This window comes from Kogia breviceps, chromosome 19, assembly GCF_026419965.1.
Source record: "Kogia breviceps isolate mKogBre1 chromosome 19, mKogBre1 haplotype 1, whole genome shotgun sequence".
Classification (NCBI taxonomy): Eukaryota; Metazoa; Chordata; class Mammalia; order Artiodactyla; family Physeteridae; genus Kogia; species Kogia breviceps.
The window spans coordinates 55,691,401-55,712,766 of record NC_081328.1 but is presented as its reverse complement, the minus strand read 5'-3'; the positions used below and the strand labels follow the sequence as shown (position 1 = coordinate 55,712,766).

General features: G+C 37.6%; 1 protein-coding gene across 16 annotated transcripts in view; it reads right to left on the bottom strand.

The window, feature by feature from the left end:
* The window catches only part of ABCA5 (ATP binding cassette subfamily A member 5), a 62,729-nt gene that overhangs the window by 24,744 nt on the left and 16,619 nt on the right, over positions 1-21,366 (bottom strand). For 13 of the 16 annotated variants that reach the window (XM_067021153.1, XM_067021148.1, XM_059048359.2 and 10 more), the window contains 14 exons: positions 20,317-20,546; positions 18,577-18,718; positions 16,919-17,107; positions 15,339-15,486; positions 13,245-13,413; positions 12,057-12,115; positions 10,813-10,923; positions 9,417-9,592; positions 8,779-8,898; positions 7,578-7,716; positions 6,302-6,392; positions 5,972-6,111; positions 4,897-5,016; positions 1,930-2,131 (listed from right to left, as the gene is read on the bottom strand). In XM_067021153.1, the coding sequence (XP_066877254.1) occupies positions 1,930-2,131; positions 4,897-5,016; positions 5,972-6,111; positions 6,302-6,392; positions 7,578-7,716; positions 8,779-8,898; positions 9,417-9,592; positions 10,813-10,923; positions 12,057-12,115; positions 13,245-13,413; positions 15,339-15,486; positions 16,919-17,107; positions 18,577-18,718; positions 20,317-20,546 (2,036 nt within the window). The remainder of the gene's footprint in view (positions 1-1,929; positions 2,132-4,896; positions 5,017-5,971; positions 6,112-6,301; positions 6,393-7,577; positions 7,717-8,778; positions 8,899-9,416; positions 9,593-10,812; positions 10,924-12,056; positions 12,116-13,244; positions 13,414-15,338; positions 15,487-16,918; positions 17,108-18,576; positions 18,719-20,316; positions 20,547-21,366) is intronic. The other 3 variants (XM_067021157.1, XM_067021156.1, XM_067021151.1) reach the window with 2 other exon arrangements.

Sequence of the window (21,366 nt, the reverse complement as noted above, 5' to 3'; positions counted from 1 at the left end):
ATCAATTTCCATTTCTCCTCTACAGTGAGTTACAAGGACCATCGTGTGCAGCTGGCCCAGCACATAATTCTACTACCCACTCAAAACGCCCTTCCACCTGAGAGACAGGTAACTTTTCGTCTCAGCCTGCAAAGTATCTCTGCAGTGTGTGTGACAGGTGTCACAACAGTGGGTAGAGAGAGCTTAGGTTATCAGACATCAGCATTTTATAATTTTCAGAAACCCTATAATTTTAAGTCATTCTTAAATTGTTGTAAGTAGACCTATATCAGCGCTGCCAGAAGCATACTGCATGAACTCCAGTTCCATAATAAGTTAATGGGTGTTTTAGGTTAAAAACAAAATTCATGATTAAAAAATATTTGGAAACTCCAAGTTAAACAAAGTTGAAATTTCTTTACCATAGAACGGCTCACGTGTTTTTATATGTTAATGAACAGATCTTTAAGAGAGGAAATGTAAGTTACAATACTTTCTACATTCATGGTCAGTACAGATTTGACCATGGAACACTTCTTGTAGTAGGCTGAAGGTCCGTCACCCTCCTCCCAAACTTATACGCAGAAGCCCTAACCCCCAAAGTGATGGCAGCTGAAGATGAGTCCTCCGGGAGGTCCTCAGCGTCAGATGGGGTCCCGAGGGCAGGGCCTCATGACGGGATTGGTGCCCTCAGAAGAAGAGGCACCAGAGAGCTTGCTCTCTGGCTCTTTCCCTGTGTGCACACACAGCGAGGGGGGGCGGGTGCAGCTGCAAGCCAGGAAAAGTCCTCAACAGAACCCGACCATGTGGACCCTGACCTCACTCCCAGTCTCGGGAACTGTGGGAAAATAAACTTCTGCTGTTCAAGCCACCAAGTCTTTGTTATTTTGTTACGGCAGCCGGAGCCGAGATCCGTTTACTGTTTTTCAGGGAGTATTTTATGAGAGTAGTATTCAATTAAATAAACGGACACATGCTGATTTAAACAAAGGTTTTTCTCTCACTAATGCTGACACAGGAATAAATCGGATACGTGATTGACATTTCTTTGATATTGAATAAGCCTGGGCAAAAAGCAAATGAATTCAGCATATTTCAAACATATAACAAAACTCTTATTCTTGATTATTAAGTTTTATTTCTACCGCCATTTTGGATCTAACAAGACAGCATGGTGTATAAAAGTACTTAACATTACTTCTAAATAATTCAACGTCTAGCAGCCCATGGGAACCTGACTGACAGAGACACGGCTAAGTGGAAAAGACGTCATTCGGATCCCAGTTCTGCCAGCTATAAGCCCCTTTTTATATTTCCGTGTCTTCACCTGATAAATAAGGATAAAACTTATTCCTGCTGTTTACCCAAAAAATGGTCATAAATATTAGTAATAGAGGCAAAACAATTGTGAAAAATATAAATGCAAAATGAAATTTAAATACAATTAGAGTAATTCAAAAATTACACAATTAGAGAAAATTATTTGTCACTCCCTCATTTTATAGATGAGACAAAAAAATGCTAGTTTTAAAAAAGAGTTAACACTCTAATGATGTCCAATGAAACTACTAGAGGTGTAATTTTTTTCTCTGACACTGTGAAATTACCATTTTAATCTTTCAAAACTACACAGATTATTTCCATGTCTACATTTTAAAGACTAAGATGGTAAATCTAGTTTGTATTCTTTTTTTTTTTTTTTGGTGGTACGCGGGCCTCTCACTGCCGTGGCCTCTCCCATTGCGGAGCACAGGCTCCGGACGCGCAGGCGCAGCGGCCACGGCCCACGGGCCCAGCCGCTCCGCGGCATGTGGGATCCTCCCGGACCGGGCCACGAACCCGCGTCCCTGCATCGGCAGGCGGATTCTCAACCACTGCGCCACCAGGGAAGCCCTCTAGTTTGTATTCTTAAGAAAACAACTCATCGGACGGAAGAGCGATTATACTTACACTGATCTCACTGATTTGCTTTCACGTTTCAAGGTGAGGAAATGAACCTTTGCGATTTTAAACACCTGCTGCTTCCAAACACTCATGGTGCTCCCCAGAGAAGCCCTGGTTTCAGAGATGATAAGCAAGCTCTGCTCCATTTCACCAAAGGGTTTTGAATGCAATTCTTCCTCCCGTGGCTGCTGAGTAAATATACTATAATCTGTTTGCCAAAACAAAACGATAGAAACTTATGTTGTATTCCTTAAAAAGATGAAAACCTTTCTGAAGCATGTAAATTTCAAAGCAGCACACACCTGGCAGTGATACAGGACAAAGGGGACAGTCATATACTTTGGCCATATCATCAAAACTGAACATGTGCATGGCGTATGACCCAGAACATTCTCTCTCAGGGATAAATCCAACAGAATTATGTACAGAGGCTCACTGAAACGCATGTACAAGAATATCCTTCGCTAGTACCCTATCCAATAGCCACATGCTGGAAAGAACCCAAATGTCTATCAACAGGTGAAAGAATAAATAAGTCATGAAATATTCCTGTAATAGAATAATATAAAACAACGAACGTGAACAAACTATTGTATAACCATAGTAGCTTGATCTTACAAACATTACATTAAGTAAAAGAAACCAGAATAAATACAAGCAAAAGAAACACGCTATATGATTGATTCCATTAGACCAAAACCTGACAGAACTACTGGATGGGGATAGAAATCAAGATATGTTATTTTCACAACAGTGATTCAACTTAAAAGAGATGAAAAATAATAAAAAGGGACGAAAACTGGTTTCAGTATGAAGAAGGACTTAGGCTAAGTTTAAGAAATGAGTAAACATTAAAAATTTTAAGAGTGGAGCAGAATAATGTATAAAATAATATTTAAGGACAACCTGGCTGTCCTGGCATCTCACCAACTCAACAGTCTGAACGGACGACTCAGTAGATGGACAAGTCCAGTCCCTGTCTTCCCCTGACACAGCGACTAATCAAACTAAAAGCGGGTCCTGAAATACTGCATATCACAATCATGGTACTCAGTGAGCTCCAAATGGCCTTCTACAGAATTTGATATATACTAATCTTTAAAAAATAAAACAATTAAAATCGACCAAACTGAAAACAAGCTGATGTTAGAGGTAAATTTATTTTGCATGACGGGTTTAAAGGTACTGTAGAGAAAAGTGAATAATACCTGAGCAGAGCTCACCCTTCTCATTTTTATCCCCACTTCCCAGACGTTTCTAGAATCTACTTCGTATGCCTCAAAGTACTGAGCGCCACACACAACAAGCATCTTCTCCATCTAGTTCTCTCCACCATCCTCAATATTAGACATAGTCACTGTTCACGCATTCTACATCCTGACCTCTAGCTCCCGTTATTTCTTCCGTTCCCATACCTTTATCTCTACTCAGTTTCATCAAACTGATGGATGCCCAAATTTAAGATCTTGCTATCGCTCCAACTGATCCAACATTTTCACGTGAACTTTCCTCCTCTAGCTGCAATCCTCCCCTATGTCCTCATTGTAAACTCGCCTTTCTTCCTCCACGTTTGAGAGAAACATCCCTTCTCCTTCACTCTCAGGACCCGGCACCACACCAGTCTCGTTACCCTTCAACCCATTCTCAGCTTAAACCGCACGGATCTCGACCGCACCACTGAAATCACTCGCGTCAAGGTCATGACCGGCTCCCACCCTTCCACACTCCCCATCTTCTAAGCTACCAAAGCCCCCCTTTCTGCCGCCATCTCCCTCTTCACAGCAGTCAGCAGAGCACTGCCCTCTTGCTCTTCCCTCAAACACCACGCTGCCCCAGATCCCACATCTCCTTTCGTGAAGACAGAAAGAGCGCTGCTGGTGCCTTCCCGGTCAGCCCTCCCTGGCCCTTCACTGCTCACCCTCGGGGCTTCCCTCCACTGCGTCCACGCTCGCCACTGAAGCACCTCATCCAGTCCCACAGGGCCATCGGTACACAGGCAGATCCAGCGTTTGTATCTTGAGCCCAACGCCCTCCATTAGCTCCAAGTGTGTGAATCAAACAGCCCACAGGCATCATCTCCACTGGGATGTCTACTAAACCTCTCAACAGTATAACCAAAATTCACACCTGGAGTCCTTCTTTCCACACACCTCTGCTCCCCCTTTCTCAGGAAAGGGCAATTCCATTTCCAGCTCTCAAGCCCGAAGCTTGGACACTATTCTCAACCCCTCCCTTTCCTCGACCCCAAGCGCTAACCCATCATCAGCAAGTCACCACGAGCGCCTCTAGGAGAACCCCGAGCTGTTCATGTTTCCCTATTTTCACAACCATCCTAGTTCAAACTAAGATGAACTGCAACAGCTTCCTAACTGCTCTTCCTGCTTCCAAACTTCCCTTAAATCCACTTATCACCCAACAACCGGAATGCAGTTTTTTAAAATGCAAATCAGATCACGTTATCCCTTTGCTTTCAAACTCTCTGGTAGCTTCATATCACACTAAGAAAACAAACAAAACGTTTTTCCAGACTAAACATGTTAAAGACTAAATATGACGTGGCCCCTGGCCTCCAGTTCTGAGCTCACTACGTGCTACCCTCTCCTTGGCTCTCCACGGTGGCCTTTCTTTGTCATCAGAAACATCCAACCCATCCCTCAACCAATACCTCTGCGGAAGCGAGTCCCTTTATCTGGAAGGCTCTGCAATGAAATCTCACTTTTCTTGCCGTTCAGGCCTCACTTTAACTATCATCCCAACCCAGTCCCCCCGAGATGCCATCTAAGCTATCTGCCTCCTGAGACCGCCCCACTGATCCCTTCGTAACTCCTATCACTCTCTGTAAATATCTATTTACCTGTTTATTTCTACCCTTTCTTTCCCAAAATATAAATTCCACATGCTTCTACAATTATTTGTCTTGATCAGTATCTGTCTGGCTCATTGCCTAAAATGTGCCGTTAGTTTTGCTTTTACCTGCTTGGTCAATTTCCGCTTCAACTTCTAGCTTTAAGAATACATCTTCCAAAGTCGTCATGGAAACACCATAAGAAATAACACCCAAATCTGAATGAGTGTCTAGAGCAGCAAATAAACCTAAAGGAGAAAAATGAAAGAGCACTGTGTCATTAAGCACACTGTCATGAATTATTATTCTAAAATGTCATTTTAAAATAGCATGTGACTGAATTTACTGTGCTGGCACAGTGTTCTCAAAGTGTTTGGTCTCAGGACCCCTTCAACATTCTTAGAAATTGCTAAGGACCCCAAGGAATGTTTGTTTAGGGAGATATATATCTATTAGACGTGCATCATAATATAAATTAAAACGAAGAAATACTTTATAGACAGAATGATGGGCAGAGTACATTACACTGACACGTGTACTTCGATTCAGTTAATTAATGATTCCTTATTCTCCAAAGGAAACCATAGAAAACCGCATAGAAAATTTCTATCTAACTATAGGAATGCTATGGAAATTCTGCAGAACATATCTTCAACAGTAAGAAATATCCTTTTGTTTATTAAGTCATCTGTCAACAGATAAAGGACACTGAGTTTGAATTCCTCATCAAAAAGCAGAAAACTAAATGTCACAAATAAAATAATTCAAGGGTTTACCATATAATAAGGCAATTCATTATGAAATCATGAAACTGGAAAAGAGCTTAGGACTTATACAAACAACTGTGCGTGTGTGTGTACACACATTTGTGTGTGTATGCATGTACATATGTTGTGTATATGTATATTCTTATTCCCAGAACCAAAAAAGGGAACAATTTCTTTCTTTCTTGACAATAAAACAAACAATTATTTACGTAAGATAACACACTAGTTGGAGTTTCTTGCATGCCGTTTATAAAAAAATGTTAGCTTACAGCATTTCTGATTTTCAAAAGCAAAATAAAACAGAAACGGGATATTAACTCTGGCGACCTGCAAGCGCGTAGATATTATATAGAAAAATAAACCAAGTAAATTAAGAAAACTCATCCCCAGCACAAGAACCTGGTCCAGCAGTCAAGAAACTGAAAGTAAGGAATACCTGAAAATTTGTCCATGTCCTTGAAAGGCAAGCTATACACAAGCTGCTGGTCACTCTGTTGTAATAAAGTAGCTGCAGGTATATGTTGTTTAACCAGGGAAGAAAGAGATTCCGTGGCACAGTATCTGTCAATGTACATGCTAGAGAAAACCAAAAACCATAATTTTTTATGATTACTCAGTCAACAGCCAAAAGTAAATTCTGAATGCTTTAAGTTAAAGTTAGTGCCATTAAAAAAAAGGCCAAAGCACATCATGGCTAACCTTAAACATAGTATAACAATAGGTCAAGAATATAATAAGGAACAAGTCAATAAAGAATGAATGATACCTCAGGCGGTAGCCAATCCCCCATTTACTTTTGAGAAAAATTGAAGAACCAACACATTTTAACATTCCTTGTGATATGACAGCTTTCCTATCTGCAAAAAGAGATTTGCGTTTCAATTTCAGAGTTAGTAACAGCATTAATAATAGGCATTTATACTTTCTGGATTATCCTGTGAGACACCAGCGTATGAGCTCCTTAAATTATCACAACAGCCTTATGAGGAAGGTATAGATTATCATCACTGGCTTTTTCGATGAGAACAGGAAGGCAATAAGAACATGTACAGTCTGCTCACGTTTCACGTGGCTATTAAGTGACAAAGCCAGGGGTTCCACCCAGGCAGTGTAAGTCTACAGTCTACTTTCCTAATATGCTCCAAATGTCTCGGACTCTTCCTATAAGGTTAGTAACAGAAGCGCTTTCACAACTTCCTTAATAGCCAAATGTAAAAACGACAAGAAAGCAACAGAAACAAAACGTTAGGTTTTTTTAAAACAAAGATACCACTGAGAAAATGAATGACATGCCCAATTTATTAGGTTGTATCATGAACAGAAAGAGGTTGCTCGGGAACCTCAGAGCCTTGGACCTTGTCACAGCTACTAAAGTCATGTGCTGGTTTCAACCTGGATTCCTCTGTATGTGAATGTGTTTAGCACTGGCCTGAGGCCGTTAAGCTTAGGAAGGCCTCTTACGAGGCTGGCTCCTGACCCGTGTCTGGAGACACCCCCCCCCACCCCCCCGCACCTGTGCTGCACAGGCAATGCAGGTCATGGCTGACGCCTGCTTCCTGCTGGGCGGCCGGCAGGTGGCCCGTGTGAGGCAGAGGGTGCCACACGGCCAGCTCCAAGAACAAAAAAGAACAACCCTGGGTGAGAGAGCAACTCGCTGCTGGATAGATGGAGCGCACCCTGGCTGACTCCGTGCGGATGGGACTCTTGGAAGCTTGCCTGTTTCTACCGGACTTTGTCTCATGTGCCTTTGCCCTTTGCTGACTCTGCCCTATACCCCCCTTCCATTTCACTGTAATAACTCACACCCAGGGGTGTGGCTGTGCTGAGTCCTGTGAGCTTTCGAGGCAGATTATTGGACCTCGGGTGGTCAGGGGGACCCCCCAACAAAACACAAAAACATGGAAGTTTAAAAAACTGTAATGCCTTTTTTTGTGAAGAACGCACAGCTTCTTTATTTATTCCTCAGAATTTAGCATTTCTATGTCTAATCTCCCATTTGGCCCCATGACCTGAACCTTTAAAAATAAAGTAAAAAATCTCACCAGCAAGAATGTCAGCTTCATCCATGAAATGAGTACTAAACACTGTCACCCGATTAGCTCTTCTGCATTTAAGAAGATTCCAAACAATATGACGCGAACAAGGGTCCATTCCAGCTGTTGGTTCATCCAGCAACAGTACCTATGTGCAAAGGGATGTGGGCAAGGCAGGGAATCCTCAGGAAAACTAAAATATATAAAATTCACGCAGACCCCGCAAACCTTCCCCACTTAAAGTTACTCTATCCAATCAGAAAGGTATTAGGTCTGAGTTTTCCACTAATATGTGAGTTAGCATAAGTTTAAAAAACTATCGGTTTGGCATATGAATACCTTCTTTGGTTTAATTTTAAAATACTAATGTCTGTAATGTATAAGACATAAGTATAGTAACAATCAGATAGACAAACTAAAAACAAAAAACACCGAGTATTTCGCTTTTACCTGAACAATTAAATTTTGTAGATGTAACAACTGCTCGTTAGAGAATTATGTTCTGTATTAGTTCAGGGAAAGAAATTTATTTTCAGACTATTTTTAATTTTGAAAATATGGTGGTGGGGATTGGGAGGAAGACAAATTAACACAAAGCCTGAACCACAGCCCTCCCCAAGCTACAGCAGCAGGGTGTGTGGCAGGGTGGTGGGGACCCAGGGGGCTTCTGGCCACAGGTGTGCACCTGGCAGCTTTCTAGCACTGTGCAAAGCAGTGACCAGCTGGTTCTCTGTTTCTGCCAGACAGAGAGGAGCACAAAACAGACAAAAAAATCAAATCAACAGAACAGTGAAAAACAGAACTATTCATTTGATTTTGTTCTTATTTTAAAATTTTTACTATAACCATTACAAATGTATAGAAAACTGAAGAGAATAATACATATAACAATACTTTTACAGCCACCACTGAACTTTAACAAATGTTATTTTACTTCAGATCTTCTTTCAGAGAAATAAAACACTGCAGATACAAAGAAAGTCAGTCCTATCCATTCCCCTTCCGACAGATGAACACTAAATTAAAGATGCTGTATAGCTTTCTGACTTCAGTTTTGAAACCTTATTACTATAATTACATCCATAATAACGTATAGTATTTTACGTATGTTTAAAATTTATACAATGTGTGTATGTATATCTTTCTACAACCACTTTTTTATTCAACATAATTTAAAATTATCTCATCAATGACACTAACATCTGCTTACCTTTGGATTCCCAAGAACAGCGATTCCTATAGACAGTTTTCTTTTCTGACCACCACTTAACTTTTTAGCCTGATTATCTTTGATAGCCTGCATGTCTAAATCCAGTAAAACCTTCTGCACCTATGAAAGCAAAGTGTCAATAAACGTTTTTTAAATCACATCATTTACATAATTATCAATATTAGTTTTTAAGTGTTCCAATTTTAATATCAACTTTTAAAATGTTCTTTTAGTCCAGAACTTAATTTTGACACATATCCATGTATAATTTTGAAATAACAGCTAAAAGGATTCCTGATGGGAAGGTCTGATGTACTTTTGTGACCCCTGGGCGGTGGGAAGGGATCAGTGCAAAGGCTCCGTGTGTGTCTGTGTGGCAGGGGAAGGGGGTGGAGGTGAAAAGAAAAGAAAGAAACATCTATATTGAGAGACTAGAATCCTCCAGATGAAATAAGGACTATTTTCTATGTGCTAAAACTTTTGCTCCAAGTTCTAATTCTTTGTAATGACTTTCTGTTTACTGGCTCAGAACAGGTTTTACATTTAGATTTTCAAGCATATTTTTATTACAGAAGTTATTGCACAAGGTTACTAATTTACAGCAAACAAAAGTAAAGATTTCTATATAAATAACGTACTTCTTGTATTACATTATTGGCTGGTACTCCTTTGATTGAAGCCAAAATGGATAAATTTTCTTCTACTGTCAAAACATCAAAGTGTATATCTAACTGTGGACAAATGCCAATCATTTTTCTTGCTTCAAACATTTCATCTATTTCTGAGACTCTGTGTCCATATACAGATGCAAACCCTAAAAGCAAAATATATGTATTTACATTAAATATATTAAGTATCAAAAAGTATATATGTTTTAGTATACACTAATAATTTAGTTATTTGTATGTAACAGGCATAAAATAAGAGTCAATATAAATTTGGAGGACACATGCACCCTCATTTCCATACTTGTGGAAATCACCATCATACTGGTGATTTGCTGCCACGTATATTTCAATCTCATTTTCCTTCATTTTCAGGGCATATTACAGAGTGGAAAGAGCAAAGAACCATAAGTTTAATACTAAACAAAATTATCTATTGGTGCATTAAATAATATTCCAGGAACAATTTTCCCTCATTTCCAGGCATTATGCAACAGTAAAGAGAACAAAGAACTTAAAATTTACCCCTAACCAGCTGTGTGGCCTTGAGAAAATCACTTAATCTAAATTCAAGCTTTTTTCTCCTATAAACTGAATACTAATATATCCCCTTTTACTTAAGAACTATTAAACCAATGTGCTAATGTATGGAGAATCGTAACAAAAATAATAAATCCTTATATGAGTGAAAGGTATTATTATAATTACCCTCAGACTGACACAGAGATAAGCAACAAAATCAAACTAATTTTAGAATTGAAACTACATGTAAAAAGATGCAGGATCAATACACGCAAGTTTGGCCCTTTCTGAAATTAGAATATTTATTGTTCTGCCACTCTGGTTACTGTGGAAAAATGGAGCTGCTGTACTGAATTCTCACCCACAGGGCAGTCCCACGGAACAATTATACGTTTGGGGAATCGCTCTTACAAATCTATTTTAGGAGATTGTACTGACACTCGTCATTCTTTCCTTTTGAACTACTGCTGGATACTTAGAAGTCTTTACTTTCTCAACCAAAATGTCTATGGGCCTCATTTAATTTCTAATTAATTACTGATTTATCCTTCCTTGAAAAGGAACAGTAAACAAAAACACAAGTAAAATATCTGATAAAATAGGTACAAAATTAGATCCTCTTTATTAAATATGACTGGATCACTTTTATTTTCTATTGAAGAAAAAAACAAATGTGTGTAATCAAAAGAAAAAGAAAAATATATTTACAGACACAGAAGTTGATCCCAAATCGGTGACAAAAATCAATCGGTACGTATCACAAGGATAAACAATTACCATGGTACCTTAGTTAATAACCCTAATAAAACAAAGTAAGGGATTTTTCTCTTCAAGTCAAAAAACTCACCATCCGAAGGAGGGCACAGGCCACAAAGAATATTCATCAGCGTGCTCTTTCCTGTCCCACTGTGGCCAAGTAACGCAGTAATCTGACCCTCATATATGTCAAAGGATAAACCTAGTTCAGGGAAAAAGGAGAAGTCTCAAATGTGATTTTTATTGCTGTTGAGCCATGTAAGATAATACACAATACTTGAGCAACCTTGAAAGAAGTCAATACATTTAAAGACAGATTTAAAGTCACCAGCATATTTAACAACATAATATTTAATATTATAACACAATAATAATTCTTTGTGTGAACGATAAGAAAAATGATACAAAATAAGGTTTTCTTTTTTTAATTACACTAACGGATTTAGAGGGGGCACAAAACATGGCAGGGGGGATTTCTGTGTACTCCCTGTGGGGAACTTCCAAGGGAATTAAAATAAAAGGACAAACAAAAATTTGTTCCCAAGGGTATTTAGAGGCATGTCCAATCTACTGGCAAAAAACTAGAAATTAACCAATAGCTTGGAAAAGGCTAAGTAAATGCTTTAAAAGTTCAATTTAAACAGGAGTAAAGTAGAATGAATATCACCGGATGGATGTGTCAGTGCTTGAAAGGAGACAGCAGACAGGGGGCTGAAAACCCAGCTTCAAATAACTATAACCCTTGATCTGACGAAGGTGATCTCAGGCTGACAGCATGCCAAGACCTGCAGGCCAGACGCAGCTTCAACTCCGGCCTGAGTGTCCAGCCTACCAGCCCACCCTACAGATTTCAGACTCGTCAAGCCCCACAGTCGTGTGAACCAATTCCTCAAAAATCATCTCCCCGCTTCCCGCCCGCCCCTCCCCACAGTGCTCTCACTCTCTGTTTGTGTGTATATATATTCTAACGACTCTGCGGAACCCTGACGGACACACTGCTAAACACGCCACAACTGTCCGGACAGCTCCGCACGACAAAGACAAAAGAAAAAAAAAAAAAGGAACTAACACGTATACACATGTTAATAATAAAATGAAAAAGGACACAGGTTTGTTCAAAGAGTTGAATATTTTTCATCTTGATAGATATTACTTTTTCCTTTTACTGCTTTGATGTTGTTTTATTATGACCATTAATCACATAAATAAATGGAAGTATCCCTAAAGAAAAGAGAGAAAATTGTGGTAAAGAGTTTAAATTTCCCACAAACTACGTACGTTGTTTTTCCATTTGTACTTTAATACTATGGACTGAACACTAGGAAAGCTACTTACTTCTCAAAGCCTCCACATTTTCACCTTTCTTTCTGTATGTCTTCTGAATACCACTGATTCTGAAAAACACCATTTTCTACTTTATAAGTATTTAAAGTAATCTATAAGTATGTGTTTCTATGTATAATATTTTTAATCAAAGCTGTCATATTTAATGGGAATAATAATAAGGTATCTTCCTACTAAAACAATAAACCAAGGAAATCTGACAATAATAATAAAAGTATTTTAAAGAAACTACAGGAGAAACGCGTAGTATTCCTCTCCATTTTAAGTGTTATTCGTTCATTTTTCATGATAAACCAACTTATAAAAAGAAACTGAAACATTTGACTCAAGCAATTTATAGATTTCTTATTTCACATTTGATTCTTTTCTGTTTGTAATTAATTAATACTTGTTTATCAGCTAAGGGAGATTAAAAACCGAGTGGTATTTCACATCAGCACTTGTCTATAAATGTGAAGTGATTCTCTCCTTCCACTTTAAATGTTTTACATAATTTTTGAAGGAATGAATGGTCTGTTCACCAGTTTAAATTTTACTCTTCAGAAGGCAGACCGCCAGCCCACTGACTGCATCTTAAATATCTAACTCTCCCTTGCTTTTATACATTTTTCTTAAATTTAAAAAACAAATTATACTCCACTATTTCTTTCACTTTTATTTCTTTCCTCGGTCTCATTATTTTTTTAATTTGGTTTTGACTGAACTAGCAAGGAACAGTAATGAATTTCTTTCATTCTCAGAAATTAAGTTGATATGAAAAGTTAATTATGTCACAATTTCTAAGGGTCTATGAAATTAACAGCACAATTTAGTGTGGTGTATATCTCAGACAATATAGCCTGAATAAAAATAGAAAGTTAATGTTTATTCCGTTTTAATCTATATAATGAGGAAACTTTAAAATAGCTTAATTTTATAAATACTAGGTTTTATTACTTTTAAAAATTTCTATTCAAACATAAAATTTCAAACCTAGCAGCAACCTTATTCTAAATGGCTGCAAAGAAAATAAAAACTTAAAAGAGAATTAGCCCTTAATAGTTTTTAAAAAAAATCATGAAATGTGCACCAAATCTCCAAAGACACCATACTTACATGCATTATTTAAAAGATAGGATTTGAATGTGGCATGTTCCATGAGCAGTTCTTAGACCTAAACTGCCAAAGATTAAATCATACCTTATGGCTTCTTTTCCTTTAAATTCTGAAGAAACAGGCTCAACAATTTCACTACAACTAATATTCCTGCTAACATTGCCCTCTGATAACTCCTTATAATTTCTTCTGCTCTTTGACCAATATGATGGCTTCAAAAAATAAAACGATGATCTCCGTAAACCAAATTCTCCTGAAAACAAAACAAAAAACGGAGTTATCCTAACAAATTTTTTCTGAAAACTAGTTATTAAATCATAAAGGCAGTCTGTGAAACCTAAGACAATCTAGATCTAAAGTTTAGACATAAAATACTAAATCAATAGTGTGTGAAAAATAAAAGTTCTACTGACAAATAACTCTTGTCCATAAATAGTTTCAGAGTTGCTGAGAGTCTAGGGAACGTAAATGTAAGCAAAGTAATTTTCTGCCCTACAGAAACTTACATCATTATGACTACATGTACATACTAAACGGCTAAGACACAACATACAGCATGAGGCATGCCACGCACAGTGCTAATGAGTTCAGAAGAGGAAAAGTTTACAGCTGGATGGTCTGAAGGCTTGAATGAGTATCATCTTAGTCTTTGAAAACAGACAGTATCCAGAAAAGTTGATATTGTTCATAAAGAAGACGTTTTAGAACTAGGAGAATAACACAGCCACCAGGACCGACACAGGAGACTTAGATCTGACTGCCCACACAGCATGTATGTATTTTCTCCCTTTCACCCCAAGGAACCGACACTCCCCGTCCTTTCTAACATCCACTCCTCCTCTAGATGACCGCATGTTTCAAAGGGATCTGACCCCAACTACAGAGAGATCCCAGTGGACCTAATGAGCCCCTGGCAGGCTCTGGTGACTGCTACCACTCCAGCCACAAGCAGGTGCCAACCAGACAGGAGCAGAGGGTTTACTGGGGGAAGGCGCCCTCTCCCTCCCCCTCTCCCTCCCGCTCTGGACGGGAACAAAGAAGCACAACCCCCGTGCAGCCAGGAGGAGAGTAAACCTGCCAGACTGAGACAGAGAGGCAAGAACACAGAGCAAGTGGGTCCCTGATGACACAGCTGAGCAAGTCCAACTGACCTGGAGTCCATCCTATCTTTGGACTTTAAAATAAAACGCTTGATTTCCTTCTTGTTTAAGACAATTAAAGAGGCTCTCTGTTATGGGTAGCTAAAAATAATATAATGGATACACTGCAGATGTGTTTAAATAGATAAACAGGACCGTGTGGATGGACGTAAAATACAATACAGAGGGGGACAGTGGCTAAGAAGTGACTAAATACATAAAAGCAGTGTGGAGGAAATTAACATATAACAAGTTTCTACTTGATTCACCAGGCTGTGCCCACCCAGCAAGGTGTCTGAGCAGGTGATTAGCTTGATTAGAGGGAATGGTGAGGTTCTTAGACAGACGTGAGGCAGGCAGTTAGATGGAAGCTGCCTCAACGGTCTAGACTAGCAAAGCCCACGGTGCCTTCCCGCAACGACAGGAACGTCCTCATCTGTGCTCTGCAGGGTGGTGACTAACAGCCAGGCGTGGCTACTGAGCACTTGGCATGTGGCTTGCGCTACTGAGAAGGAACTGTTAGTTTATTTAGTTCTAAGTAATTCAAGTTTGAAAAGCCACACGTGTCTTTCCATATAAGACTGCAGGTCTAGCACACAGACAAAATGAATGAGGAACTCAGGGGGAAAGGGAAAGGGGGTGTTGGTTATTTAGTAATATTTTGAATCTGCACAAGTTTGCTATAGGTGCAGGATAAGGGATGTGGGGAATGGGAGGAGTCACCAGATTACTCCGTGGTGTCGGACCTTATAGGGTAACATAACAAAACACTTTAGCCGAAAAGATGCACTGGGGAAGGACTGAGTTCAGAAGTTCAATTAGGGACATAAGGCTTTCAAAACAAACTGATCTGTTTTCACCTACAATCTCCTTACATTCACTAGCAGTTAAGTACAAAATATACTTATTTAAAATTAAATTAAAAGCTGTAACAGTGAATATGACTTAGTTAGAAAAGAAAATTTTTAATTAAGTTAACCTTATGTGGGCAAAGAAACCTAAATATCTTTACCGTAAAATCCAATAACTACCTGCATACCTGGAATGACTTGATCAAGATAGACAGCCAGAAGGACATAGAATATGCTGTTAAGGGCCAGCATGATAACAGTAATAATTAGAGGGTATGGCCCTTCAGTCAAGTTAGAAAATAAAGCACCTTCATTAAAATCTTCTAAATGCATGACCTGAAAAACAGAAACACCAACTTTATTATATAAAAATGATAAAATACTTTATCATTTTATAAAATAGCTAACACTATTTACAGTTTCTCATAATATCCAGAGTCAGTAAACTGGGCCTTTTAACAGATTAAACAGTCTACCAAATTAGTAACATGAATTTATAAAGAAAACAATAAACTTGACCAAACCATGAGTTTATTACAGCAACCCCTTTAACCAGGTTTTCAATGCTGTGCTTCTAAAATTAGTACACATCCATTCTTGGGGCATATACAATAATTCTAATGCTATGATTATCAAATGAAATAAAAACTAATGCAAACAAAAGGGTTATGGTCCACAGAGAAGTCAGACAAATTAAGTATTAGAGGATAAACTTATGGTCAGCACCTTTCAACACTGAAAAGGGAGAAGGTACTATAATTAATTAACACAGCTATTAAATTATTCATAGTAGATAAATGTGATAGAGCAGAAGGGAAGCAATAGAGACTGAGGCCTCGCTTAGGTCTCAGCCCTGCCATTCAGTAAATAAACTTTAATTATGCTGTTCTGGATTTCAGTCTCCTCATCTGTGAAATGAAGGTGAATTCAATGACATTCAAAGTCCCTCCCACTCAACAAAAACCTATGAATCTATAATTCTACCTTCCTAAGGGGACTCAGTGGACTCTCAAAACATGTAATAACAGCTCTTAGGTCTCAAATAATTAAAATTCGTTTAACTTAATATTCATAAACAAGCAAAGTCTCACAAATCAGAAGTCTATCCAGCCAACATGAATAATCTCTTGTATTAAGTAATTACGTTTTTTCTGTACACATCAACCAAATTTGTGTTCTAATACATAAAACAGTTTCTTATAAGAATTTTCCCCTTTAGAACCTGAGTGCCCCGTAAAGACTAAAAAAAATCAAATTTATAAATCTAAATACTATTTAGGTAAAGATAATCTCATGAATGCTGGACCTATAAAATCCACAAGGTACTACTTTCACTACTACAGTCAAGAAAAATTTGTTCTGCTTCACACACAATTTTCTCCCAGGCGCACATGTGAGATAAATTTACAATAAGGAGCAGTAAAACCAGGCTACAGAGCAATCTAGATTACCTGACGCATAAACCAATGACTTCTAACAAACTGAGTTACTGCAGTGAAATCGATTATTGAGATACACTAAAGTGAAAAGTGGAGAACTTATTTATAAACAGGTCATATAAATAAAAAAAGTTTAAAAATGGAGAAAATATAAATGAAACCAATATAAAATGTACTCCAATATTCAAATATCATTCCTTTTTCATGTTGAAAATTTTAAATAATTTTTTTTGCAAACTAAGGGCAGTATTCATGGTAGTATAATATGCTGTATGGAAGTGGAGAGAAAAGAAAATATTTAGTGAAAGCAAGATATGGATATGACCTACCTGTGCAATACCAATCAAAAAAGTACACTGACAGAAGGGACTTAAAAGCCACACTAAAGATTTGGGAAAACTTTCCATGAGGACTATCAAAAGGCCAACAAATCCAAAAGCCACAGTGACTAAAAATTCAACTATTCCCACATGTTTTGATTTTTTAAAAAGAGGCGTCAGCATTAAAGCAAAAAATACCTGTAAGATATAAATATTAAGGTTAAAGCACTGTTCATATACACTGGTATGAAAACAAAATTAAATTTTCCTTGTGAAAGAACAAGTTATTTTCATTAGAAAATACATTCATTGAAATACAATTAATTTCTAAAGGCCATGGTGAGATATTTAATTTTCATACAAATAGTGCTCTACATTAAAAATTTATACCGACAAATATTAAAAACTGCATTTTATCTATGTAATAGGCAAACATGATCACCTCAGCACTGTAGAAACCATAAACCATCGTGTGTTTCTGCAGTTAAATACGGACAAATATGAACAAAACAGTATGTCAACAAGATTTTACACAGAGCCCATCTTTTCAACTTCATGTATTGACAAGAAACAGAGCCAGTTAAAAACCAAAGCAATTATACAGAGGAGCATATCAGTTATTTGTAAATTATCATGTTAAAGAGCAGGAATGGGACTTCCCTGGTGGCGCAGTGGTTAGCAGTCCCCCTGCCAATGCAGGGGACATGGGTTCGAGCCCTGGTCCAGGAAGATCCCACATGCCACGGAGCAGCTAAGCCTGTGTGCCACAACTACTGAGCCTGTGCTTCAGAGCCCATGAGTCACAGCTACTGAGCCCGTGCACCACGACTAGAGAAAGCCTGCGCATAGCAATAGAGACCTGATGCAGCCAAAAATAAATAAATAAATAAATGTTTTTTAAAAAGAGCAGAGGTGATAGTCAAAATACTTAACAACGGATACAGCATGGGCACATAAGCCAATCAGAATGGAAACTGGGACCACTTAAAACAAAAGCTTGTCATGAACTTCCAACATTTAACCAAACTACCGAATGGAAATCAACACTGTCAAAGAGCTACATTTACAAAGATATATCTTTACACGACATCATCCTGTAACATAAATTAACTTGAAACAGTCAGGATCTCATAAAAACAAAGGAATAAAAAGTCTAGTACCGGACAATCTTAATGGTGTATAATAAGCACAATTAAATGAAGATAGTGAAAGACAGACACAGAGGAACTGTATGTGGAATACATCATATGAAAACAAGTTAAATTTAAACTTGAGAAGATTCTGTAACTTTTCTAAAAATATGGAGGCACAATGATACAACTCATGTATCAGTAGCCTAGTAATAATCTTGTCTTTCATGGGAGATCGACTGTAAGTAAACCAAACAGTAAGACTTTATTAATCAATTTTTTTTTTTTTTTTTGTGGTACACATGCCTCTCACTGTTGTGGCCTCTCCTGTCGCGGAGCACAGGCTCCAGACGCGCAGGCTCAGCGGCCATGGCTCACGGGCCCAGCCGCTCTGCGGCATGTGGGATCCTCCCGGACCGGGGCACGAACCCGCGTCCCCTGCATCGGCAGGCGGACTCTCAACCACTGCGCCACCAGGGAAGCCCTAATCAAATATTTTGACAGTTCTTTATTTCCATTTCAAATGAGAGTACTTACAGATGATAAGCCATACAGGAAAAAAAGTAGAAATATCACAAAGCAGCTACTTTGAGGGAATAAAGAAGAAGCTGTTGCAATGACTGCCATGAGAAGGGACATGAGAAAAATCAAACTTGTATACAGAAGGACCCAAGAGAGCCTGCAATGGGAACACAGATACATTTACGGCTAAAGATATAGGCTTTAACAATTTTTTAAAAAAAGAAACATTTTAAACAAAACTTCAGCTTTATTTTAGCCATTTTATTCTTAAAATTAAGCCAATCTCTTCATTTCTTTGTATGCTCATCTATTGAAAATTAAAGCTCTCATACGTAATTAAAAATACAGTATTGGTTGTCAAGTTGTCGGTAAAAGTATCATATGACACAGAGATAAAATGGTGACTATCTTTCCAAGAGTCAAAAAAAAAACTGTACAGATTTATAGCAATTCATGATTAATTTAAATCTAAAACCCTCAAAAGTTCAACAATGCACAATACTTCTGATTTTCTTAAAATACGAAAGAGTTTAATGACTGACAATTTTCTTTATGGTACATGCAACAAACTGATGGCTTTTGGTACTTTAGACAGTAGAGGTTGTTACCTTGCTAATCGACAACATAATTACTACAGGAACACAATGTGAGATCAGGAAGATCAACAATGGATTCACTACAGGACTCAAAATTTATCCTCAAAATCAGAGCTCAGTGAAATCACCACAGTATTTAGTTTCATTTTATTTTCATTTTTCAAGTTAGCAGATAATTTAATGTATGCTATCATAAAATCACCAAAATAGGGCTAAAAGATATCCGAACTACCAAAACTAAAACCATTATTTTACGGAGGCAAAACTGAGGCACTGAGAAACTGATTTGCCTACATTCTTCCAGCTACTGTTTCCTCACAGAATACTTTAATAACCAACGCATCTCAAAAACCAATCACTAGTAAAACGACAGGAGAAAAAAAATGAGCAAAGATTGCTATGTCATACAGAATGACCCCATTACGTAAAGTGTTTTAACTGTTGCATTGAGCTAAATGGAATAAAATGGTCTACAATAACGGCTCACATGCAACAGTATTAACTTTCCCCCCCAAAATGAGGTCAAAATAATGTTGTTATTACATAGTGGAAAAAGTAAGAAAAATACACCTAGAATTATTTATAAAAATGCATGCCTCTATAAAATTATCATTGTATAAAAATGCTAATGTGCTCATTTGTGAACTTTTTTCATTTGTTTCTCTAGAAATTATTTGCATATTATCATCTTAAAAAATTCACAAAAATAACTTTCTCCAGGGGAAAGAAAGCCCATATACTACATACACAAACTTCTGTCATTTTGATTACATTTTAATAACATGTATATGCTATGATACCTGAGGAGGACTGTAACAGGCAGTTAATTTCTAACTTTCCAAAATCTCCTATTTTCTATACACTGAAATATACACTGAAATACAGGGAGCACGCCTCATCAATTCAAACAAAAATATGAAATAATATTTAAATATATAATATCCACATGAGCTTTCCAAAGCTCACCTCCCTTATTAAACAAGCCAATCAATTGCTGAAGCATTTTGATTGGTCTCAAACTCCAAGACAAAGGCAATAACTGTGAGAAAACAGGATCAGCATCTCATCAAGTCAGGTGAACAACAAAACTACAATTCTGAAGATTTGTATACTTGTACGATTATTAATCACACTGAATAACAAAGTTTTAATAACATACCAAAAGGCAGTGTCATGCAGTCCCATTATCTTTAAAAACTCTTTTAACTTCTTCTCTTTTTCTGCTACGATATGAATTGCCAAAAAGTATCCAAAAGGTGAAAATGCTATAACTAGGTATATTAAAATTACTCCTCGGGGAAAGGTATCTATTTCCACAACAGCAGTTTCTCCCATAAGGACAGCCTTAGTTGGCTCCAGCTCCTTCCAAAAAGAAACATTGGTCTTCAACTGTAATTAGAAAATGTAAATACATGCAATTAATTTAGTTCTGATAGTAGCCCCTAAAATATTGTGACAGTTATACCCCCAAATTTAATCAATAACCTCGTACAAATACCATCCTCAAAGAGCTACACACCAGAAATAAAGTGATTGACCCCAGCATCATGATACCTATAGAAAACTGCTTTTACTCATTCTGGAAGCATGTCATAAAGTTTAAAGTCTGAAGTTGGGAAGTATATAAATTTTTATTAAATAATTTGTCAAAGAAAATAAAACTGCATATTATCATCTTTAGCTGACAATTATATGCATCTTAATAAAAACATGCATTTATAAAATTGAGGAATTCAGGAATGATTACTAGTACTATGAAAGAATGACTCTTTTTAAAATGTTCTTTTAGATAGTAAGTCCTTCTATTGTTTTAAAATCTATATATGCAGCATGCATATAGACAGAATAATAAAACTAGTTATGCCACACGATACACTTCTACTTAACAGTCAAATGAATGGCTAAAATGAGATCTGCTCTACCTGTTCATCCAGTATGGTTTGGGTTGTGGACAGCTAAGGTCTTTGGCCAAAACACAAATCAGTACTTTTTTAACACTGTCAATGTGATATGCCCTATATTTCATGGTCATTACCTTAATCTTCTGTGTTACTGAATACTGTATCTACAATACATTTATACCATGTTGTGAGAGTTTATAAGACAATTCTCTATATATCGTCTCATATGGTTCTAACAACAACGCAGTCAAGTAAAGCATTATTTTTGTAGTCATTTTACTACATAGCAGTCGAACAACTGACAGAGA